General features: G+C 42.5%; 1 protein-coding gene across 4 annotated transcripts in view; it reads left to right on the top strand.

Moving 5' to 3' along the window:
* Positions 1–24,944, top strand: part of fryl (furry homolog, like) — an 82,474-nt gene that overhangs the window by 50,641 nt on the left and 6,889 nt on the right. For 2 of the 4 annotated variants that reach the window (XM_056277718.1, XM_056277719.1), the window contains 32 exons: positions 364–488; positions 638–695; positions 3,255–3,346; positions 3,471–3,643; positions 3,999–4,159; positions 4,583–4,693; positions 5,104–5,258; positions 5,360–5,459; positions 5,597–5,765; positions 6,119–6,390; positions 8,456–8,596; positions 8,699–8,867; positions 9,771–9,855; positions 10,342–10,454; positions 10,550–10,700; positions 10,787–10,890; positions 11,084–11,266; positions 11,628–11,829; positions 12,634–12,755; positions 12,865–13,052; positions 13,652–13,746; positions 13,874–14,481; positions 14,945–15,213; positions 15,377–15,517; positions 16,287–16,487; positions 16,708–16,869; positions 17,029–17,139; positions 17,262–17,438; positions 18,178–18,378; positions 20,068–20,250; positions 22,759–23,105; positions 24,607–24,814. In XM_056277718.1, the coding sequence (XP_056133693.1) occupies positions 364–488; positions 638–695; positions 3,255–3,346; positions 3,471–3,643; positions 3,999–4,159; positions 4,583–4,693; positions 5,104–5,258; positions 5,360–5,459; positions 5,597–5,765; positions 6,119–6,390; positions 8,456–8,596; positions 8,699–8,867; positions 9,771–9,855; positions 10,342–10,454; positions 10,550–10,700; positions 10,787–10,890; positions 11,084–11,266; positions 11,628–11,829; positions 12,634–12,755; positions 12,865–13,052; positions 13,652–13,746; positions 13,874–14,481; positions 14,945–15,213; positions 15,377–15,517; positions 16,287–16,487; positions 16,708–16,869; positions 17,029–17,139; positions 17,262–17,438; positions 18,178–18,378; positions 20,068–20,250; positions 22,759–23,105; positions 24,607–24,814 (5,577 nt within the window). The remainder of the gene's footprint in view (positions 1–363; positions 489–637; positions 696–3,254; positions 3,347–3,470; positions 3,644–3,998; positions 4,160–4,582; positions 4,694–5,103; positions 5,259–5,359; positions 5,460–5,596; positions 5,766–6,118; positions 6,391–8,455; positions 8,597–8,698; positions 8,868–9,770; positions 9,856–10,341; positions 10,455–10,549; positions 10,701–10,786; positions 10,891–11,083; positions 11,267–11,627; positions 11,830–12,633; positions 12,756–12,864; positions 13,053–13,651; positions 13,747–13,873; positions 14,482–14,944; positions 15,214–15,376; positions 15,518–16,286; positions 16,488–16,707; positions 16,870–17,028; positions 17,140–17,261; positions 17,439–18,177; positions 18,379–20,067; positions 20,251–22,758; positions 23,106–24,606; positions 24,815–24,944) is intronic. The other 2 variants (XM_056277721.1, XM_056277720.1) reach the window with 1 other exon arrangement.

Raw genomic sequence — 24,944 nt, 5'->3', positions numbered from 1 at the left:
AACCTTTGATAGGGTTTGGGGCCCTTTTACCCAACTATTAAGGAAAGTCAATGAGTTGGATATGCTCTAAAGTGATGACAATAGGAATGCATGAGGATCTGATTAACAGTTAGGGGACTACACATGATCACTGATTTGCACTTTGCGCTCCACCAGATATAGCACTGATGTCTAGTTTGTTTTTTGTTTTTTTAATGTGATATTAAAAAAAATAAATCGCTAAATTAATAAATAGCACAGAGTCATTTTGGTGACACTAATTGGTTTTAACTGTGATACCCTAACAATTCATGTATGAATACAACTCTACAGACAGGTACTTCGTTATAACACTGAATTTCATCCTCTGATGTGTGTTTATAGATTGTTGGCACTCCGTCCCCTTCCTCCCTCTTCAAACATGTTGTCCCAATGATGCGCTCTGAGAGCATGGACATCACAGAGTCTCTTGTACTGGGGCTTGGCAGGACCAACCCTGTGGCCTTCAGGTAAATTCCATGCTAGTCACAGTTTGGGGTAAAAAAAAAAAGTCATATGTATACTTTGAAAACAGGTTTGTGTCTTTAGGTTGTTTTCATGTTTGTAAAGTGTCTCCTGTTTTGTAACAGCTATATGACACTGCTCATTTGTCCTGCAGAGAGCTGATAGAAGAGCTGAATCCCATTATTAAAGAAGCTCTAGAAAGAAGACCTGAGGTGAATACACTCACGGATACCTCACATTCTATATTCATTGCCCCCTCACTGATGAAAAGACTTGAAAATGGATGGTTCTTTTCCTATGCACTGGACTAAGCTGTACACTTTTACTTGTCTGGCCCATTTTGATCTGCACCCATCCACATGACCTTTGCATTGCCCCTGAATAGTTCTGTACACATTTCTGTACTTACTCGATTTTGACATGTAAATGTGATCGCATAAACACCTCACAATGCACATTTATACACCTTGCTTATATGCTCTTGCCACTGGGCTATAAATCATACCTGCAAACTCGTCCTTTTTAAATGTTAACCTAGTCATTCACGTGAATCGTGTAGCTCTGAAGAGTTTTTAATAATGGGGGGGGGGGGTTGCTGAGTGAGTGAGGAAAGAATGACTTCGATTGTGCATTATCTGTCTTTACTATGACATTGTCCTTCCCATTGATCCAGCCTAGCATCAGCCTTATTGGATTGTCCAATCAATCAGTAGTGTAGTTTTAGTAATTTCTGTGGCATTTCTATGGGCCAATCGGAACTTTGTCTTGTCTGTTACGTGATGTCCGCTTGCGGACACCCTCTACCCTCGACCTTGGCGAACGTGTCTACCAAAACTTGACGTAAGCTTTTATTTTTGTAGTGAACATTAATGTACATTGTTACTCATGTCATTTTTGGACTTATCATGTTTGGAGGCTACAGTGCAGCACTTATTTTGTTCAGGCTAAAGTGAATTACATGAGAATGATTGTCCATGGTATGCGAGAGTTTGCCATGAGTCAAGTCTGGTTACCTGCAGCCTGAGCAAATAAAGTGTTGGTAAAGGCACACTAGTCACTGTCATCAGCAGGCACCAAGGACAAAGCTCTGAGCCAGCAAGCAGGTCTGAGGGCGAGAGAGCGTAGGTGTGAGTTTAACGGCCAGCCATGCACAAGTGCTGCTGAAGCAAGACGAGGCATAGCTGAGCAGGAAAAGGTGGCAAAAAGAAGGCATGTAGTGAAGAAGTGCAAACGTGCCCGTGAAACAATTGTACAAGTGAAGAGACTTAGAAAATAAAAAGAAAGAAAAGCCTGATGTGTTCTCCCTCTTCTTCCCCTCTTGCCTGTAGTTAGACATTGTGGTTAAAACAATCGAAAATCGGCGTCCAGGAAGCATAGCGGTCTACCAACATGGGGATTGCCGGTTCGAATCCCCGTGTTATCTTTGGCTTGGGTGGGCGTCCCTAAAGACACAATTGGCCAAGTCTGTGGGTGGGAAGCCGGATGTGGGTATGTGTCCTGGTCACTGCATTAGCGCCTCCTCTGGTCGGTCGAGGCGCCTTTTGGGGGGGAGGGGAAATAGCGTGATCCTCCCACGCGCTACATCCCCCTGGTGAAACTCCTCGCTATCAGGTGAAAAGAAGCGGCTGGCGACTCCACATGTATCGGCGGAAGCATGTGGTAGTCTGCAGCCCTCCCTGGATCAGCAGAGAGGGGGTGGAGCAGCAACCGGGACGGCTCAGAAAATAGGGTAATTACAAATAGGGAGATAAAGGAAAAATTAAAAAAATAAAATAAAAATCAATAAAACTTACTTATTAAAACAAGATTTTGTTTTCACGTTGTATTCTAATCTCAAAACCCTCCAAAATGCTTCATTTGCTTGTTAAAATCACTAAAATTTTCGTCTGGGGGAGAATGCCCCCGGACCCCCCTACCTGGTTTTAGTTTTATATCTTGTCGAGTTTGCAGGTCTGGTAGATAAACGGCAAAGGTGTGATAACCTTTTACCAAGTCAAAGTGAGAGTTCTTACAGGCCAGCCAAAACTATGTATCAACATGATTTTTTTAATATGCAAATCAAACCTGTTAACACTTAATAATAACTACACACTATGAAGCATTAGTTAAGCATTCGTTTGTAAAGCATTTTTAAAGCAAGACATGCACCAATGGTTAGCGAGTGTGTTAATAGATGTTTTAGAAATACTTGTTAATACTGCAATTCATGATTAATTCAGGTAGTTACTAGTTAAGTATTTTGTATGACCTCATCTAAAGTGAGGATTATCTATGTCTTACAAAGTTTTTGCAAATGAGATTGAAAGGCCAGCGGTACCTTGAGACTCACAAAAGTCTAAAGGATCATAAGGTCCTTTAGAAAGTGTAAGTACGTGATTAACAAACTATTTAGATGTACATTTGTGCATGCATTTATACATGTAACCATTGATGCATGTCTTGCTTTACAAATGCGGTCATACATTAGATGAGGTCATACAAAATACTTAACAACTCGTAACTACCTGAATTAATCATAACTACATGAGTTAATCATGAATTGCAGTATTAATAAGTATTTATAAAACGTCTATTAACACACTAACCATTGGTGTGTTTCTTGCTTTACAAATGCTTTGCAAATGATGAATTCAGTAGTTACTAGTACTTAACTAATGCTTCATGGTGTGTAGTTATTGTAAAGTGTTAGCCAAAACCTTGCTCTCTTCCTACAATTTCATGCTATCTTAATTCCAAAACTGTCCTTTAAAGAAGTTGTCTTCCTCTTGCAGAACATGAAGCGACGCAGGCGTCGAGACATCCTCAGGGTCCAGCTGGTCCGGATATTTGAGTTGCTGGCTGATGCTGGAGTCATCAGTCAGATGTATGTGGGCAAAGTATAAACAAAACCAAATTGGTGAAACCTCTAGTAGAGCTTGTTTTTTAAACTGTTCAATTTCTAAGCACTAGTCTACTGTTCTCACCCTGTCCTGCTGGTATGACTGCAGAGCTAGTGGTGGTCTGGATGGGGAGAGCCACTCTCTGAACAGCACGCTGCTGGAGTATGTTGATCTGACCAGGCAGTTGCTGGAGGCCGAGAACGACAAGGACTCAGACACATTACGGGACATCCGCTGCCACTTCAGCGCCCTGGTGGCCAATATCATTCAGAATGTCCCAGGTATTTCACATAACATGCACATTCTCACTCATACATGCATACCATAAACATTTATCACCAGCGGAGGGGCACCAAGTCAAAGAAGAATTTTTTCCTGAGATGAACAAATGGTTATTATTATCATTATTGCCAATGTTGTCTTTTTCTTTGCTACTTGCTGTCATTTGTTTGTTTTTTTCTTCTCTATCCTTTCTTCATCTTCATCATCTTTGTCTTCTAAAACTTCCTTTTTGCGGCATCAGTAGTTGTTATACGGTCTTATGCATATAGTAAGATGTGTTTGACTGTATTTATTTTGATGTATTATTTGTTTTGATATTTTTTAATTTTTGTGTATGTACTGCTTTACCTTCAGTGCACCAGCGGAGGACCATTTTTCCCCAGCAGTCTTTGCGACACAGTCTGTTCATGCTTTTCAGCCACTGGGCAGGACCCTTCAGCATCATGTTTACCCCGCTGGACCGCTACAGTGACCGAAATATGCAGATCAACCGCCATCAGTACTGTGCACTCAAGGTACAGGCAAAAGCTTATGAAATTAGTATTAACAGTGAGTAGTACTCAAATGATTGATTAGTTGATTGATAGAACATTAATTGATTGTAATTTTGGTTTGTCAATTGATAATACCAGTCAATTGCTGGTTACAGCTTTACAAATGCTTGTTTGCGTTCCTCTGATGCATATTATAAAATGACTACTTCAGGGGTTTTTTGGCTGTTGGTCAGACTAAGTGAACAGTGTTAAGATATCACTTTGCAGTCTCGAAACTTGTGATGGGCATTTGTCATTGTACTTGAAGCCTTGTAAACTAAATGATTTATCAGTTAGTCAAAAAAAATGTGATTGACTAATTATTAATGAAAAAATGTGTTAGCTACAGGCCTAGTTATGGCATGTACTTCATTCCCATGGGTAACTGTGTGCTAATGCCCCCAGGCCATGTCTGCAGTGTTATGTTGTGGACCAGTAGCTGACAACGTCGGCCTGTCCTCTGACGGCTACCTCTACAAGTGGCTTGACAACATCCTGGACTCTCAGGACAGGAAGGTAAGACCATTCACACTGTTAGCTGTACAGTCGCACCTTACAGTGACAATATCAGGTGTGGAGAGGCAGGCTCAGGCAGGTTCCTTTCCTGAAGCCTTTCCTTCATTTCTGAATGTTACAGTGAAACTTGAAGTTGTTATTCATGATCTTGACAAGGAATGCAGTACTAGTTTTGGATAATGGGTGCCACTCTAAAATATGGTATTTAATCAGCTTTGTCTTAATCAAATTTCATACTGTATGCCTTGTGTAACAGATAGAGAATTTAAAGTCAAGAAACTTGAAGTTATGATTTTGAAATCATGGATCTTGCTAATAATAGTTGGGATTAGTACTCTATGTTGGCCAGTAAATAACCCTGCTCAGAATCAATGGAAAAAGTAATTCCCAGATGTTATGGTTCCCTCTAGGTTCACCAGCTGGGCTGTGAGGCAGTGATGCTGCTTCTGGAGCTGAACCCTGACCAGAGCAACCTCATGTTCTGGGCTGTGGATCGTTGCTACACTGGCTCCCGCCGCGTAGCTGCTGGCTGCTTCAGGGCCATCGCTAATGTCTTTCACAACAGGTAATTTACATCATCAGACTGTGCTGAGTCTGGGCTGTGTACAGTTATTTGTTCCTGTTTGTGGATACAACATATTTTGACTCAAGTATATTTTCACTCAGGGATTACCAGTTTGACACTGTGGTGCTGCTGAACCTGATCCTGTTCAAGGCGGCTGATTCATCCAGGGATATCTATGAGGTGGCCATGCAGTTGCTGCAGGTTAGGATCGCTCTCTTAAAGTCACATGAATTGTGCACACCATGCAAGTGCTAGATTTGGTTACTGGATGGTTTTGAAATTAGTTTGAGTTTCATGAGGATATTTTCCATATTTCATTTCTCCATGTTGAACCCCAGATCTTAGAGCCCAAGTTCTTCCGTTATGCCCACAAACTGGAAATCCAACGGACAGACGGGATCCTGATACCTCCCTCACCACTGCCACACCTCTACTCTGTGTCCTACTACCAGCTCTCTGAGGAGCTGGCCAGGACCTACCCAGAGCTTACCCTGCCCATATTCTCAGGTTTGTCAAGTGGTGTGAAATTGAAGTCTGCCATATATGCTTTTTTAGCCAAAGCAACTTTGCTGCAACCTCACCGCTTGTTCTTGTTTGTTATTATTTGAGCTTTGACTGCTATGATGATGTAAAGTGCTATGCGCTATATTATTTTTCCTAGGAAAGTTCTACCAGGTAGTAACCATTACAATGAGCAGCTACAAACGTTTTTATGATTTGGATGTTTGTATATTGGCCATCATCTTAAATACAGCAGTAAAGTCACAAATGGGACATGAATTTACATTAAAGTTACAGTTCTTGTGATATTTATAATGGCTGTGGGTAAGCTCTCGTATTGGGTACTGTCTCAACCACAGAAGTGAGCCAGCGTATCCAAACGGCACACCCTGGTGGTCGCCAGGTGATGCTACATTATCTGCTACCTTGGATGAACAATGTGGAGCTGGTGGACTTCAAGCCATCATCAGTGCGACGACCAGAGGATCCCAGTGGTGGTGAAGATGAGGAGGATGCACACGAACGGGAGATTATGATGGTCAACAGCCGACGCTGGCTCCGGGGAGAGGGCTGGGGCTCCCCTCATGCCACGACCATGGTGCTCAACAACCTCATGTTTATGACCGCTAAGGTGAGACAATTGATGGATCCACCCGCATTCACTAATATTTACATCAATAGTGTCATTGTGTAAGGGTTGTTTTACAGCAATGGCACATGAGCACATTCTATGGAAAGCAATGTGTATGCTGGTTTTCATGATACCCCAACACTAAAACAGCTGATTTCATGTAACAGCTCCAACCAAATGGGAGGATTATTTCATGAAATCAGATGGTGGTGTTGGAATGGAATGAAAACCTGCAATGCACATGGTTCTCCATTGCTCGTATTTGAGTAGCAGTGTTAAAGAAGAGATGCCCATTTCACGGATTTTTCTTAATCAACAGTCATTCAAATTAACAGATGTTTGCAGGGTTTAAATGACCTCACAAAGCAGATGAGTTTGTGGGAGTTTTGGCTTGCAGTTGAAGGACTCAACTTTGTTTAATTAAGAAAGATTTGAAAGGTTTACAAAACTCAGTATGTGAGGTAAACAGCATATTACTCTGCAGATTGAGTATCTTTCTCATTGTTAATAATCAATTAACTTGTTTAACTTCGATAAAATAACACTTCGCTAGGGTATTGGCTGGTGTATGCTCATATAATTTCAATTTTTCAGAGCAGATAGGAGCAATCATGCTTGTACACCCAAATCAGTATCTACATCTTTATACTGTGATCTGTAATCATAATTTTAATTTATAAAGAAATTAATTAATGATGTATGATTGTTTGATTATTGATGATTGTTTTTTGCACTTCTATTGCATCCTTGCATAGATGCTCCCCCACTGCATAGATGCTCCCCTAAATATTTATTTGACGTCACCATTTGAACTGTAGCTGCGTGCCTGCCTGCCTAAAACTGACATCAGTCCAAACTAAAAATATTACATCCAACATCATTATGGGAAACAAACAAATACTAAGTCTATGTTTGTATTTAGAAATACAAACAATAGGCCGCTCTGATGGCCGAGCAGAATAAACCGCCGTTCTTGCAATCCACTCGTCAAGTGGCTGGGAGGTTCGTATCCCAGACTCGCCGTAACCAGTCACGGCCAGAGCGTCCACGGGGTAAGGCATTCATTAGGCCACCCTTACCCAAGGGATAGTGAGTGTAGATCGGTGTAGTGTTCGGGGACTCGTCGTTCTCCAGCGACCCCTCTGGCCCATCCGGGTGCCTGCAGCCAAGCAACTGAAAGCATTCTCCCTACGTCTCCTTCGCAGCCTGAAGGAAATGCAATCCATGCGAGGCTTCGGCGTGTAAAATAGCGAGAGCAGCCAACACGAGTTTGAAGGAAGCTGGTGTTACGACTATCTCCTTTCTGTGGAAATGTGAGCCAGGGGAGTTATTCGACAAGAGTTCCAGCCGTATGCCATTGGGTTAATCGGGTGGGATAAAGGGAAAAACTAGAAATAAATTTCTAGAAATACAAACAATTAGAAATCCCAATGATTTTCAGTGGGAGTGATGAAGAGGACAGGATTAGGAACGATTATATTAGAGGGACCGCTCAAGTTGGACGGTTTGAAGACAAAGCAAGAGAGGCAAGATTGAGATGGCTTGGACATGTGTGGAGGAGAGATGCTGGGTATATCAGAATCAGAATACTTAATTTATCTCCAAGGGGAAATTGAGTAAAATTGGAAGAAGGATGCTGAATATGGAGCCGCCAGGGGAAATTTAGTATATTGGGAGAAGGACGCTGAATATGGAGCTGCCAGGCAAGAGGAAAAGAGGAAGGCCAAAGAGGAGGTTTATGGATGTGGTAGGGGAAGACATGCAGGTGGCTGGTGTGACAGAGGAAAATGCAGAAGACAGGAAGAGATGGAAACGGATGATCCACTGTGGCGACCCCTAACGGGAGCAGCCGAAAGTAGTAGTAGTAGTTTGTATTTAGAAATATCAGAATTTCCAGCTGTTCAAAGTGGCTAAGACACCATTTAGTAGCAATACTGGTATAATTCCTTGAATTTGTTCTAATTGATCAACATGGTTATAAATTGACTAACATTTGTGAGTTGATTATTCTCAGGGATGCCAGTTTTAGAGCACTAGTTGAAAATGATTTTGCGTTTCCTTACAGTACGGGGATGAGTTTGCTTGGTCGGAGATAGAGAATGTATGGACCACATTAGCAGACAGCTGGCCAAAGAACCTCAAAATCATTCTGCACTTCCTCATCAGCATGTCAGGAGTCAACAGTGATCCCAGCCTCCTGCCCTACGTAAGTTAGAACATAACAACCTGCGGTGTATTTTTCTTGTGGTCAGTGTGCACTGTGTCTTCCTAATCACATGTCTGCTGTGTGTGTCTTTCCTGTCCACAGGTGAAGCGGGTGGTGGTCTACCTGGGCAGGGATAAGACTATGCAGCTGCTGGAGGAGTTAATGTGTGAGCTGGAGTTGACGGATCCTGTTAACTCAGCTGTCACCCACATGGACAACCCTCCGTACTACCGTATCACCTCCAGCTACAAAATCCCCTCAGTCACCTCAGGTAATGAGTCAGCCCTTCTCACTAGGTCAGTTTCAGTCTCAGCTGTCAAGAAGTAATTATTTTAAAGATGACTTAATAAATAAATAAGTTATTTTATCCATCTGGATAAAAAAAGACATGCATATTAGGGTTAATACTCCTGTCTGTGCCCCTGACCAAGATAATAGGAAAACATAACTGGAGTTGGTCCCCGGGTGCTGCACAGAGGCTGCCCACTGCTCCTAGCTACACAGCTAGGATGGGTCAAATGCAGAAAGTAAATTTCATTTGTATGTATGTACAAAATGACTAATAAAGAGTATTCTATATTCTATTCTATCGTTGCCATGGGACAAGACACTCCAGTCTCTGTGTACTAAATTTTTTGGTCAAGTCGCACCAACTAGTACAGCAGAAACTGTGTACTTGTTGGAAATAACTCCAGCAGGAGAAAAGATTTAAATGTGATGCAGATGTGATACATCTGTTGGACAAACAATCAATATTACTATAAAATAATGTTACAATATATTTTGATGAAGTTTGCAATACATTGCGCTGCTTGCATTAGCTTTGGCCCAAGGATGTAAGTTTTACAGAAGATTATTTTCTGGTGAGCTGACAGCGCAAGAGCGGCATTGGCTGCTACACCTTGTTTGTAGTCTGATAAAATCAATTGCGACAAATGTATTTCTCTCTGCCTCCTACATTGAGTTATATCAGAATATCGGTCTACTGTAATATTGATTGTCTGCCCAGCAGAATCTTCAATCACATTTCCAAAGGATAAGTTGGTGAATAAAGTTGCAGATTGCAGCTTTAAAATATACTAACTAAATAAAAGCTGAATAAATTATGATAAATAAGCAATGAGTAATGCTTCATCATTCCTTGATGGTCATTGTTTGTTGGTTTCTTTCTTAGGAACAACCTCTAGCAGCAATACCATGGTGCCAGGAAGTGATAGTCATCACGAAAGCAAGGTCAAAGACTCCAACATGGAAGACAGGTAGGAGTTTATTTATATATATATATATATATATATATATATATACACACACACACACATGTATATACGTGTGTGTGTGTGTGTATATATATATATATATATATATATATATATATATATATAGCTTTTGTTGAAAATAAAACATTCATTGTCTACATGTGAACACACTCAACACAAAGATACTTCCCTTGTGCCCTTAACTGTAAAACAGTTCAGAGATGCATCTGAAGTCTACATAAGGCTCTGAAAAGGTGGTGCATGTGTCTCTAATCCCTCCATTGCAAAATTTAAGGCTCTGATAATATTTAAAGCATTGGCCAGTGGAGTTTTTCAATGAGAACTAAGTTTCTAGAGCATGTTTTAAATGCGATGAGGTAAGTCACAATTTAAAATGTCTGATTTTAAATGTCTGATTCCTGAGTTACAGAGGGGCCTCAAAAAGTGTCTACTACCCTTTAATACAAATTTATCTCATCTTTTCTGCAGTTATACCCACCTTGATATCTATAGTGGTCTGAACAGTAACCTGAACCGACAGCACCACCGACTGGAGTCTCGCTACAGCAGCAGTTCAGGAGGCTCCTATGAGGAGGAGAAGAGTAGGGGGAAATACTTTTCAAGTCCACTCAAGTATTTTAATGTTTTAACGCTCCATGCATGGGGCCAAATTTTTAATAAAATTCCTCCCCTTCAGGTGATTCCATGCCGCTATATGCTAACTGGCGTCTGAAAGTGATGGACCACAATCGGCCAGAGCCTCTCCCGTTCCCTCCCACAGGGGGCTGCTGGTCTCCTCTGGTGGACTACCTGCCAGAGACCAATGCCCCCGCTGTACCGCTCCACAGGTATACCTAACACGACCCTTAGCCTCTTTGTGAATGAGATACTGTTGTGTTCTGTTGTAACTCACTGGACTTTCTCATGTTTACAGGTGTAACATTGCTGTCATCTTGTTGACGGATCTCATTGTTGACCATGGGGTCAAAGTAGAGTGGAGCGCCTACCTGCACCTCCTGCTGCATGCCATTTTTATAGGTAAATGCCTTCGCACCTGTTTCAATATTTTCGCCTGTATCTGTGAGCCACAATTTCTGTCCCTGGCCAACAATGAACTACCAGTTATTTTAAAGTGTATTTGTAAATTGGTCTGCTGGAGGATTTCATTTCAAATTGAATGCACTTCAACTGACGTTGTTGAGTGTCACCTTTGTTCTGTGTCCTCCTCCAGGATTTGACCACCAACATCCAGAGGTCTATGAGCACTGCAAACGCCTGCTACTTCATCTACTGGTTGTCCAGGGAGCCAATAGCAGTGTCCAATCCCTGGCTGCAGTGCTCCTGCGCAACAGAGAGTACAATGACCCCAGAGTCCTGACTGTGAGGCCAGTAGCACAGGAGTTCAACCTGACAGGTCAGTCCTGCTTTGCGTTTTAGTTATGGAGCAAGGTGGTGCATAGGGAGCCCATCCTTTATGTGGATGTGTGTTCCATCCCCATAGACCTATCTGTTCAGCTGAAGTGTCCTTGAGCATTACCCTGAGCACTGTGTAAGGGGGATGCAAGTAAAATAGGAATTTTCCTACAAAAATGTACCTTGAATAAAAAATAAAACTCAAATCGTTCTATTTAATCGTCCTGTTTATCAGTTTGCATTGCCAGAGAAGATCACATGGTGGCAGCAAAGATTCAGCTCTATATTGTTAGGTTTCCCTTTCCTTGGTGTATTTAAATTTGGTAGGCTTGCAGTCTTGTGTTTGCCTGTTGTTCTTACAGGAGTGCAGGACATTTTGCCAGAGTATCAACCATCACCCATGACAGACTCTGGCCTGAGCTCCAGTTCAACCTCCTCCAGTATCAGTCTGGGAGCAGGGGGAACCACGCTGCCCCACCTCACCCCAACACTCCTCAATGAGGTAGACGTCAGCGCAGAGCAGGATGAGAAGGTCAAAGCCCTCATAGAGTTTGTAACCTCCAGGTGAGCAGAACTACTTTGTCAAACTAGAGTATCTAGACAGCGAGGTAATCACATACCAGTGACTGTCTTGTTTCACTTGATGTCCTCAGACTTGTGCTATGATTAATTTATCCATCCCATTTATACATTTGCTTTCATGCTTCCAGCCATGTCTAAAGGAGTGGGTATTGTGATATTGCATGGGTGTGAGGTTGCCATTGGGTGTTGATTGTACACACAGGTTACATTTGACTGGCTCAATAAGAATGTGTAATATGGGTAACGCTTTAGTATGGGGAACATAAAAAAACTTAATTACTAGTGAATTAGTAATGATCAAGATGTCACTTTAGTATGGGGAACATATTCTAAGTAACAAAAACTTAATTTACAGTAATTTAACACTATTAACACTTGTAGTTTTGTGTTTTGTTATGTAAGAACAGACCATATTCATTAAGTGTTAGTAAGGGAGAATAACTCTTCTTGTGGTACTACCACCTTATAAAGTCCATACTAAGCAAAACATATTGAGATGGTACTACTAATAAGCAATAATTCTGAGGTTATAGAGGGAAAACTCATCGTTAATGGCTTACTGGTTGTATAATAAGGCCATGCAGAATAAGGCATTAATGAGTACGTAATAATGACCAATTAAGAGCCAATATGTTGCTAATTTGCATGCTAATAAGCACCTAATTAATGGTGACTACATTCCCCATACTAAAGTATTACCGTAATATGTTGTGTGATGGCATGGACAGCTTCGAGCTGTACTGTACAAGACTCTTCTCCTGACAATTGTTTATGCCTGCCCTCTAGGAAACGTGGTCCTCTTTGGAACCATGAGGATGTGTCTCCCAAGAATCCCAACATCAAAAGTGCAGACCACCTCAGTGTTTTCCTCAGACATGTAGTGACAGTCTTTAAACAGTCACAGTCAGGTCTGCAACACTTCATTTTTACCTCTCATATATATTTGATCTATTTGAGTTATTTTTAAAGTTACGACATGTGAGTGTGTTGAACATGTGCTTATGTTCATCCCTTCAGGCTTCCAACTGGAGTCACTGCTTAGCGAAGTAGCCCTACAAACTGCTCTGTCTTGCTCTTCTCGTCACTACGCTGGCCGGTCCTTCCAGATCTTCAGGGCACTCAAACAACCCCTGACAGCTGGCACACTGTCGGACGTCCTCTCTCGGTTGGTGGAGACTGTAGGAGACCCAGGGGAGGAGGCTCAGGTCTGAAGATTAGGAGACTTAAACAATAATTTTACATTATATTTGTCATGTTTAACTAAACATTGATGGTGAATGGTTGAGATCCATTGTCCTTTACATGCAATGTTACCTTTATGTTCATTTAGCTGTGCTGTAGCTCAGCACAGCTGGAAAACTATCCACACATCTAGAAAATAGTTTACTATGAGAATTTACTGCTCAGCTTGGTAAAAAAATGAAAATTATTATTGCAATTACAACACAACAGGTTTTGTTAAACGTTGCAAGTATCCATATAGGAACCATTCTTAATGGCAAGGCCTACTCTGGTCCTTTGGTCCTGCTCTAGTCATGAATCGGGTCCTGAAATGTGCTCAGGACCACACCTAAATCTCAGAGCTAAAATCACCTTCACTCATATCTCTAATAAACATTATATTAAATGCTTAAGATATGTAGAACACAGAAGATGCTCTTGTTTAGGTAAGAGCTTCAGATACCCTGTCTTGTAGCTGTCCAACCTGTCTTTGGTGTCTTTGTACTTTCTTATACACAGAGCAGTCGAGCCTCCTGGGTCAGTCAGTCTTGTAGCTTAACTTTATGCTATCTTCTCTCTTCAGGGCTTTGTAATTGAACTATTGCTGACGCTAGAGTCAGGCATTGACACGCTAGCAGACACAGTCAAAAACTATGACCTTCTCACTGCCATAGCACAGTAAGTGTCCTCCTAATAACCCTCCTTTTTAAGAACTGTCAACACATTATTACTATCATTTTTAATCACATACAGTATCACTGAATGGATAAACCCATTACTTAGAGAAATGTTTTCTATATTATAGGACCCCTGCTCAAGACCACCTGTTGGGGCCAAAGTTTGCAGCCAATAGGAAAAGCACAGGTCAACTAAACCTGAGCAGTGGCGGTCTTTTCCATAATGTCCACGGTCATGCCCGCAGCAACTCACTCCGCGCTAGCCTGATGGGAGAACGAAAAGCAGACAGGCGACGGAGCAACACCTTGGACATAGCAGACCGACTCGGAGGGAGCCATGGCAACCTGGCACGCACCCGGAGCTTGTCCTCGCTGCGGGAGGGTGGGGGAGGGGGTCCTGGAGGGGAGGCCATCCCACCCGTGGATCCCTCCAACCTTATGGCCACAGTGTTCTGGATTGCAGCCTCACTGCTGGAGTCAGACTATGAGTTTGAGTACCTGCTGGCCCTGCGGTTGCTCAACAAGCTGCTTGGCCAGCTGCCTCTGGACCGGGCAGACAGCAGAGAGCGTCTGGAGAGGGTTCAGGCTAAGCTCAAGTGGTACAGCTTCCCTGGCCTGCTGCAGCTCTTCTTGAAGGGCTTCACCTCTGCCTCTACCCAGGAGCTTACCATCCACCTTCTCAGCAAGCTCATCAGTGTGTCCAGACATACACTAGTCGACCCATCTCAGTTGGCAGGTAAAAGTACACGGCAAGGAGTTGTCCCTTGTCCGATGTGTTATTCAAGATTCTTTATTTGTTACGTCTCATTATACAAGTACAAGAGAGTAAAATTTTTGTTTTTGCTCCTCCACACTGCAGCAATAGTAATAAATAACAAAAAAACAGAACAAAAAAGCAGTAATAATAATAAATTGTGTGTGTGTGTGTGTGTGTGTGTGTGTGTGTAGGCCCAGCCTTAATAAATGTGCATGTGTGTATGTAGTTGTTTGTATATTTGTGTGTGTTTGTGTATGCCAAGCTACGTCTGTGTGAGTGTGTTTATGTGTGTAAACTGTTTTTTATTGTTCTGTTGGTAAATTAAAAAATAAAAGCGAAACTGAAATCCAGGAACAACTTCTTAGATCCAGAATAATAACCTTGTTATTTTTAGAAACGTGCATCTCAATTGATTTGTATTTTCCTGTCTCTATATCTCTAGGTTTCCCTTTGAACATTCTGTGCCTCCTGCCTCATCTCATCCAGCACTTTGACAGCCCCACCACTTTCTGTAAGGAGACAGCTGATAAGATAGCCAAGGTGTGTGCTGATGAGAAGTCTGCCACGCTCTCTAACTTGGCCCACATGATGAGCCTGTACAGCACACACAGTTACTCCCGTGACTGCACCAATTGGATCAATGTGGTCTGTCGCTACCTCCATGATGCATTTGCAGATATCACCTTTAATCTGGTCACCTACCTAGCAGAGGTAATCATAGCAGAAGTATAATCACATTTACAGTCAAACTCAGACTCTGCTTAGTATTGTTGCTCAACACAGTATATGTAAATTTGATGTAATGCAACCAGTTTTGACTAGCTGTAAAGAGAAGTGATGTTTGGTCTGTATCCCTTTGCTTCTATCCTCCCAGTTGCTGGAGAAGGGACTTCCGGGTATGCAACAGTCCTTGCTGCAGATCATTTATAGTCTGCTGAGTCACATTGATCTGTCAGCAGCCCCTGTAAAACAGTTCAACTTGGAGATCATGAAGATCATTGGCAAATATGTTCAGGTGAGCCTTCTTACACATACTTGCACACCCTAATACATTCAGGTCCTTAGCATGTGGCTTAAAAGCAACTGTGACTGATCAACATCCCCATACTGGAATGAACAGAATTCTATGGTAACAGGGACCTCTATGACAAAATGTGTCCTGCTGTATGTGTGCCCCTGAAGATGTCCCCTTTTTAAAAGTGTACAGCCTTATTATGCAGGTGGTTTTATAAATATGTGGGGATCCCAGGAAGACCCATTCTTTTAAGTTTGACTCACTTACAGGATTGTGTATCCTACAAGGTTGTAGTTTTCACACCTTTTAGATACAGCTATGACATGTTATTAGAAGCTTTTTGCTAGGTCTGACCTGAGGCAGTGCATGCTCCGCACTCAAAGCTGGATCTGACAACCACTCTATGCTTTACTGCCTTTGGCTAATCCTTTACATGCCCACTGCCAACCATGCCAGTGTTGTCTTTTGTAAGGGTGCATTTGAGGATATAGGTGGATGTGATTGTGCATTAGTGTGCACTGTGAGTTGTCTCTGTGTAGAGTTCTTATAAGGTTGCCTGTAAGTGACATCTTTACCAGTACTGATTAGTATTTAATAACATATTGAAATGACAAGATGCATTTTCTTCTGTGGCAAGCAAATGCTTTGGCTGACAAGGGAAAAACATGTCCACTCCCACTCCTGAATTATCTAAAAACACCTACACAACCTTTCACAATAGAACCACTCTACGTATAATTGTGTGTATGTTGTTTTTCCCACTTTCCAGAGCCCATATTGGAAGGAAGCCCAGAACATTCTCAAGTTGGTGGTGTCCCGCTCAGCCAGCCTGGTTGTTCCAGACGAGGTCCAGCGCTCCTACAGTGCCGAATCATCTGGCTCACCAGAGATTGCTTTCACACGCATATTCAACAACTCCTCTAAGGAGCTTCCTGGAAAGACACTGGACTTCCACTTTGACATATCAGAGGTTGGCTCCTCTTTTCACTGCATTTGCAACAACTGTGCATTTTTCTGTCTTACACCACCTTTTCCCACAGTACAGTTGGTTACTTGAGTCTCTTCTGTGACGCGCCATTGAATGTGGAAGGAGAAACTCCTCCCTCTTTTGTTTTTCGAACCCTAACCCTTTCGTTTGCTCCCCTTTATATGATTTGATTTGCTAACTGAAATAAATATTTGCGCAACAGACACCTATCATCGGGCACAAGTACGGGGACCAGCGTAGTGCAGCAGGGCGCAATGGGAAGCCACAGGTGATCGCTGTAACCAGGAGTACCTCCTCTACATCATCAGGCTCCAATTCCAATGGTTTGGTGCCAGTCAGCTGGAAGAGGCCTCAGCTCTCTCAGGTACCCACCAAGAAAGACTGACTGGATTTGACACTGAAAAAACACGATTATGATGGCAGCTCTGTGGCATTTGATGCACACAAATGACTTGAATTGAAAGTATTTGGGGGATTTTTTTTTGTGGCCTCATTTACATGATGCTTTGTGGTCTTGTCACAGAGGAGAACCAGAGAGAAGCTGATGAATGTCCTATCTTTATGCGGCCCGGAGTCTGGCATTCCTAAAAATCCATCCGTAAGACTCCTCTACTACTCTAAAGCCTCTGACAAGGTCTCTGTAAATTCACTGATGAGAGCTCTCCCAGATATTGTTGTCATATATTTGTTCTTATTTTTAACCTGCTTCCTCTATACAATAAGCATGTTGCACTGTCCTCCGCTCTGTGTGTACAGGTGGTGTTCTCATCCAACGAGGACCTGGATGCTGGGGACCAGCAGACCAGTCTGATCCCCACGGTGGAGGAAGTGGTGAGAGAGGAGGAGGCTCAGGGGGAGGATGCAGGCAGCGAGCAGCAGTTTGGTGTCTTCAAGGACTTTGACTTCCTGGACGTGGAGCTGGAGGATGCTGAGGTGAGGGTCTCCATTTTCAGCTCACTTGTCACAGTCCCTTTGAGGATGAACACATAGGTGTACTATAATAACATAACAAGGTCCACCCAGACCTTTTCTCTTCACTTCAAGTTAATCGATGGTGTCATTGCAAATGGACAGCAATAACTTTCTTGCTTTGTTTTGTGTGCCTTATATTGGTGTCAGTAATGTTGTAACAGTCTCAGTGTTCCATAACTGTCCTCAGTCTTCTAACCCCTTTATCCTTCCTCTTCTCTTGCCACAAGGAGTTGCAGGTAAGCCTGTGGGCAAGTTAGCTTCTCTCCCAGTTCCCCCGCTCTCTGTCTGTGGTGATAGTTTGTCATCCTTTTAGAAGCACCTTTGTTGTCACACAGTGAGGTGTTGCGTTTGTGCTTCAGTAGAAATCTTGCTGTTGTGACCTTTTATTAGACTTCTACTTTTAAATTCTTAAGTATGATGCAATGAATTCCATACCATCATCAAATGGTAATGGTTTGAAAAAATTGTATAAGTGGAGCATCAGGTCTGCCACTCAAGCTAATCAGTGTTTGTCTTTTATTTTTCTTTACTATTTGTATTTTTATTTTTGTATGTTAGTGTATATGTTGATGTTGTGCCATGCCACACCACATACTGTGCCATTCTAAGACCCACCCATCGGCTTAACCTTATTGTTTGAAGTTGTCTTAATCCGCCACATGCGCTGTGCTCGACTCATGTTTATCTGGGTGTCTTACAGGGAGAGAGCATGGACAACTTCAACTGGGGTGTGCGTCGCCGCTCCCTGGACAGCATGGACAAAGGGGACACTCCATCTCTGCAGGAGTGTCAATACACGGGCAGCACACCCAGCCTCAACCTCACCAACCAGGAGGACACGGACGAGTCATCCGAGGAGGAGGTACTGAGCGCTAGCCAGATTCTCACCCACTCCGGCCTCGTAAGTCTCACTCTGACCTTAGCCACACCCTCATCCCACCCCTCACCCCCTCCTGCTGCCATTGCCACGCTCCTCACACAGCCCTGGCAAGGTGTGTGTGCGTGTATGTGCTGAGGTGAACCTGCAGGGGCTTAGACGCTTGCTTTGACGCTGGTGGTAGAAACCCACAGCACCCTCAATCTTAGACCCACTTCCTCTTGCTGCAAAATTAGGGCTGTTGTACTGCTTGTTTTAAAGCTACTGGGTAAGTACAGTGTAGGAAAGTTGTAACTATTTAGTTCAGTAAACATTTGTTTTAAGCCACAATATCATTGACTCTCAGGCGTAATACCATAATGAAAGAGAAATTTTAATTTTGAAATAAAATGCAATAGGTTGTGATCAAAATATGTCAAAGGACAAATTTCAGAATAACAGCATGTTTGTTTTGGGCTTGACCTAGTATTATTTTTTCCTATTAATTCATTCTTGCTGCTTTTCTCTAACTCCACATCGCTTTGCTCCAAGATGCAAGCAGGCTGTTACACTGTTACCTACGCTATTAATTATGCTAACGCTGAAAGACCTTCTACTGTGGTGGCCAGTGCTCTGTATCACTGGCCACCACACTACTTTGTCAAATGAGAATATTTTTTGTTTCTACTACTTCTCTTCCCTTTGCTGTCAGTATTGCACAATGAGAATGAGCTTCTAGAAGGCTTTGTCCCCCCACCCGACCCCACCACCTTCAAAAAACTCTTTACTGTCATCCAGTATTACGTTGTAACTTAATATCAAAAATGGGCATGTAGTCTTTTTACCTGATTCTGTTGGAGCATTGGAAAATGAACCCCGGGGGGGGGGGGGGGACAATTGAAAAACTTTTTTTTCTTTATATTGGCATGGTTTCTCTTTTTTTGAAACAATTTATGTAACTGAAACAGTGAAATGGTGGACTAAACAGACTAAACATTAGCTAATTTTTCTACAGCTTCATATTAAAGCTTTAGTAAGGTCAATATTATGTATTGTTGGAAACAGTGAACGGAAAAGGGTTAGACAAAAACGTTGTGGTCTTGGAAAACACACCTGTTAAGTCTTTCGCTTTGTCAGTGTTAAGAACTGACTCTCCCAGCACAACATGAATTTATTGATATTAAAAAAGGCAACAAAAATATACTTAATAGCTTTGTAAACTAATATTGTAATAACTGTTAATCTTAGTGACACAGGCTTAGTCCAACTTACATAGTTAGATTTCTGGTACAATTACAAAGTGATAGCATACAGACAATCCTCAGCTCAGTTATGGTGAATCATGCCGACATGCATAGTTGAATATAGATGTTGATAAATCAATTGTTTTCCCCCACAGGTAGGGAGCATAGAGTGAACACATTACTTAGAAGATCATGTAACAGCAATGTAATTGAAAGTAGATACATCACTTTACATCCATCCTAACAGTTTAGCCAGTGATGCTTGTGGTTTGATGTCTAAATTCAACTGTTTTTCAGATTTAAAATTCTGCTTTTTATATGGTATTAAACTCAGTTTTGAGGAAGTGACAGCCCTATTCTTGACTGTACTTACAACAAAGGCGGATATCAATATCAAATCAGATGGACAGATACCATCTTATATGTCTTCTGTCCAATGTCTGTAATAGAAAAGCTAACTGACCTTTGCATTATTTTTTCCCCCCTTCAGCTAAACAGTGACTCTGCCACAGATGATGCCACATCCAACCATGTGGACTCTCTGCAGCAGTCCCAGGAGTCATCAAGCAGTGCCCTGACCGAGGAGGCTGCCGTCCTGCCCTCTCTTCCCCGTCTGGACAGCCCTGTCCTGGAGATGGCGCACTCAGATAGCACAAGCAGCCAGTTGCCTGAGGTGCGATCAATTGGGGACAGCAATAACCTGTGGTGCTCGGGCGCTCTCTAGCACATCTTTCCATTTTCTCTAAACTCTGCCTGCCCTTGCTGTGCTTTCTCACTCATGTGTCATCCAGTCACAGGGTTAACGACTTCCTTCTCTCCCTGTGTACATATAGTGAGGGCGCTTGGTGGGGTCAATGTTCCAGCATTGTTTCCCACCCTGGCTCTCCAGCCCTGCCGCCTGCTTACTCTCTGGTCAGAGCACTGTGGCCTGCTCCCTCCTCCTCTGTCTCTTCCAGCTTTGTTTGCTTTGTAGTTCTACTCTGGGTGTGGGGGTTGTTGGTTACCTTTTAGTTTCTCTGCAGTGGTTTTTGTGGGGCTTGCTTCTGTGATTTGGGGAGAGATCATTAGGGGAAAGAAAATGCTCACCTCAGGTCAGCTGTAACTGCTCACCTTCAGTAACTCAGAACATAACTTCACCCATCTAAATCTCCCATTAAATACTTGAGTAATGGACATCAGCTACTTAAACGTCTGCAGACTCACCTGTGAGTGTAAGTCGGTTAAAAGTGAGTTTAAATTTCTAAATATACAGTTAAGTAATATACTGTGCATCAGGCAGTTAAACACTATCATCAGCTAACTGATTTGCCTTTTCACTAATTCTTCTTAACAGTCTTGCAACTAAACTTTAGATGAACTAACGCCTTTGCCATCTACTGCAACTGACACTTTAACTCTTACTAACAGCGGTGAATATGTTTTTGTTTTTGTTTTTTTATCTGCATTTACACTGTAGAATGTGGGACCTCAAGAGAATTTACCCCATTGCCTGTTCTTTACACCTTACCTGTTACATGCATTGATCTCATAGTTCATATATGTGGCTATAGGCTGTGTGAATGATTTTTAGCCGGGATGTTCCTACCTAGAAGAGCCCATTCATTGACAATGCCCTACACTATTAACTATACAAAGAAGTGAATGGAGCTTTCTATGAGCTCACTTGTAGCCAGTGGTCTCAATGTCAGTCCAAGGACATCTCTTGCATCATAGCCCCAGCTCTTAGCGTAATGAACCTCAGATAAAACCGTCAATACTCTTACTCATTCCCTCCAGCATGGCAATGACCACTCCTAAAAGCTTTCTGTAATATAGCCATTGCCTCAGTGTCGCACTGGCTGCCTGCCATGCGTAGTGTTTCTAATGTATTAGACTCTTCAAGAAAAAAAGGGAGGAAAAGAAACATGCAAACAAAACAAAAAAAAAGAAGTGCTTTCAATTAGACCCTGCCTCTATGTCATTGCCTGACATACTTCTCCCACCATGTGCGTGCTTTGCATGTACGCTGTCAAATTACACAATGGAGCTTTAGCTAGTGTTTCCCCACGTCTCAGTCATAGGTTGTTACCGGTTTGGTACAAAGAAGTGCTGTAATTGATGTCTTCGTTCCGTGTTTGCGCGGTCTTAAGTTGTAGCTTCATGAGAAACAATCACAATTTTTAACATTTTATAAATGTTTTTGGGATAACACTCCATTAGCATCCATAAAATTGACCAGTTTTTTTGTGTGTCTGAAAAGTGTCCGTCAGTGATGTCACTGGCTGACAACCCGTGAACGTGAGATCTTACTTCCTGGTTTACTGATGGGCTACATTGTATGAGAATGCAAATATCAATGCTGCATCATACAGGTATATATAGTGTTGTTATTGGCATTTTCTTGGTACAATGCAGCCTATTGACAAACCAGGCTGTAAGTTTTCACATTCACAGATTGGCCGCCAGTGACATCACCAACACACTCAATTTCATTTCGGCAGCATTTCAGAGACACACAGAAGACTGCTCAGTGTTATGGCTGCTAATGAGAATTATGATAATCTTGATTGTTTCCCTTTTAAAAAAGTGTAATTTTGCTGCTTGAAGTTCACTCAGTGGGGACTTCTTAAGGTTTCCTAAGACAGTTTTCTAAGCCATTCATCTATGTTTTATTAGTGTGCAGTTAAGAAATGTGAGCTATGAATCAGTAGTCATCAGACACATGCATCTCATATATCTGCTGTCCTGTTGGCTCTCACTGTCTGTCATCTAACCACCATGTCCATGTTTTATGTATGCCCAGGTCGTAGTATTTTTATGGCACTCCAGTGATGGACTGATATTGAGCTCCTGTTAATTGATTTTTATATTTCTTTTTCCTGTAATTATGAGATGCTAGCATACAGAGTGACATGAAGCATGTTTTTTGAGGAAATTAATATATTCACTAATGGTGCTGTAAATGTCCCTAAATGATAATCCAAGGTAATATAGTATTCTTAAGTAGAGGCTAAAGCAGTCCTATTTCAGGTTCTAAAAAAGGTTAAGGTCCTGAGTTCATGGTGGGAGCAGCCATTGTCATAGTAACGAAGCAGTCCAGCTGCTCAGCGTCAAAATGAAAAGTCATATTGTAAAGAGACTGTACATTTTACTCCTTCTGTTAAGCTGCTCTTGGATGCCTCCTACTGACTGTGTATTACAGGATGCCGTGAGCATGACTGCAGCCGACGAACTAAGCAGCAGCGTGAGTGAGGACACAGGGTTTTGCAGCGCTCCCGCTCTGCCCTCTGATCCACCAGAGCTTTGTGACCTCCCAGATGCCCAGGACCCCCAGGACGACCTGGATCCGGCTCCCCCTCCCCCTCCAGCTATAGACACCCCTCCAGGGTCCCTCTGTGAGGAAGAGTCCCCAACCGCTCTGCCTCTTCCCTTGCCACAAGTCCCAGACAGTCCCTGTGGCTCAGTATGTGAGGAAGATGTGACATTGGCTCTGAAGGAGCTTGATGAGCGATGTGAAGAAGAGGAAGCCGACTTCTCTGGCATGTCCAGGTAATAGGAGCAGACAACTAACTTGTGCCAGCTCAGAGAGCAAAACCAATAAGCCACATGTGACATGGATCAAAGCAGGTACACATCCTAGTGTTGACTGATTCATCTATAAAATACTGTATTTTGGTGTGACTAGTCAAGTTCTGAAACTTTCTCAACTCTCAAGCCAAATGAGAGATTAAGAGTTTACTAACACAAGTTGGTAATCTTTTTATATAGACACCCATGTTAAAATATATGTAACCCTTCCTGACACATTACTAAAGAAACCAGGGTTTGCATTGTACCTTTACCGTAAAGCTTCTCTTACATATACAATTTATAATTCACTCTTTAAACTGTTTCATCGTTATTATGGTCCAATTTGGTTATCTTACTTGACATAGGCAGTGATTTCCACATTGTGTAGATGTAAAAAAAAGTTCTGGTTGGGTGTGGCTGATTCCGGTAATTGTGGAGTGGAAGATTTTTCAGCTGTTCTGTTGAATGAGTTCACCCCTGGCACAGACTCGATATTAGTCTATAGCTACAGCCATTTCTGTGAAGGATGGCGGGGAGGGGTTGGGGTGCCACTCTGCCTTGAAACACACCAACCTGAAGATGGGCCAACTCTGCCCAGAGGACAGTCACAGCAGTTGGGTACAAATCAAGTATTAAACCATCCTGGATAAATTAGTGACTGCACACTTGCACATATTCATTTAGTTACACATACATAGCCACTTACTTTTAGACATAAATTCAATCAAGATCGTTCATATTGCTCTGACCATCTTGATTGATGTTCTGGAGTCTGTGGAAATACTCCTACTGATTGTTTGTTTGAAAACAGTGGGGCTCAACCCCCTGTGTTTGTGTTGGGATATATGTAAGGGAGAGAAAACCAGTAAGAAAAACACAGCTACATATCACTGCGTTTGGGGCCTTTGCTTTGTAGCAGTGTATATATGCATCAGTTCATGTAGATGTTAGACCCAGATAGAGCTCTCTGCAGTCCTGTGTGGGATGGGAGAGCATTGCGCTAGTGCAGTTAGCAGTTGCAGCACTGCTGTGCTGCAGACGTCAGGGAAAGAGGAAGGCTAGGAGAGAGAGAGGGAGACGTTAGTTAAGGTTAGGATGAGGACAGAGACCATATCCGCCACAGCGCTTGGCAGCGCAGGCTTTAGATACTTCTATACTGTCTGCTTCTTCAGGCTCTTTGGTACCACAGGCCTGTGAGTATCTGTGCATGTGTGTGTAAGAGAGATGTTAGCTAAGAGGAGATGATGCTAAAATGCTAATAGCCCCATATGTTGTTTTTGTGCTTGAGCACTGCAGTAGAATAGGGCTGAAAATAGACTGCAGCAAAAGCTTCTGCAGTGAAAAGATTGAGAGATGCAGAGTTTGTAAACTTGCACTTGGTCAGTAATCGTGAGTGTGTTTACATTTGCCAGCTCAGTGCAGAATGAGGTGAGTGCAGTGTCAGTTTGTAGCTAAGTGGCCCTGTGTGCATGTTTTTCAGTCAAGATGAGGGTGACGCAGACTGCTTCCCAGAGATCCAGGCCTCTCCACCCCCTTCGCCCTTCCTCTCTGCTATCCTGGCAGCATTCCAGCCTGTTACCTATGAGAACGACGAAGATGCCTGGCGTTGCCATGTCAACCAGATGCTGTCAGATACAGACGGTTCCTCGGCTGTTTACACTTTCCACGTGTTCTCCCGACTCTTTCAGGTGAGCATTGATATGTGTTTGATATTCATTTACATGTCCATATCTTTATTGATGTCTGCATCCTCTTGGTTACATCTATAACCACCTTGTTCATAAAAGAGAAATCTGAGGATTTTCTTTTTTTGGGGGG

This window comes from Lampris incognitus, chromosome 3, assembly GCF_029633865.1.
Source record: "Lampris incognitus isolate fLamInc1 chromosome 3, fLamInc1.hap2, whole genome shotgun sequence".
In the NCBI taxonomy this organism is placed as follows: domain Eukaryota; kingdom Metazoa; phylum Chordata; class Actinopteri; order Lampriformes; family Lampridae; genus Lampris; species Lampris incognitus.
The sequence above is the reverse complement of the archived record's forward strand: the minus strand, read 5'-3'. Positions and strand labels throughout refer to the sequence as shown.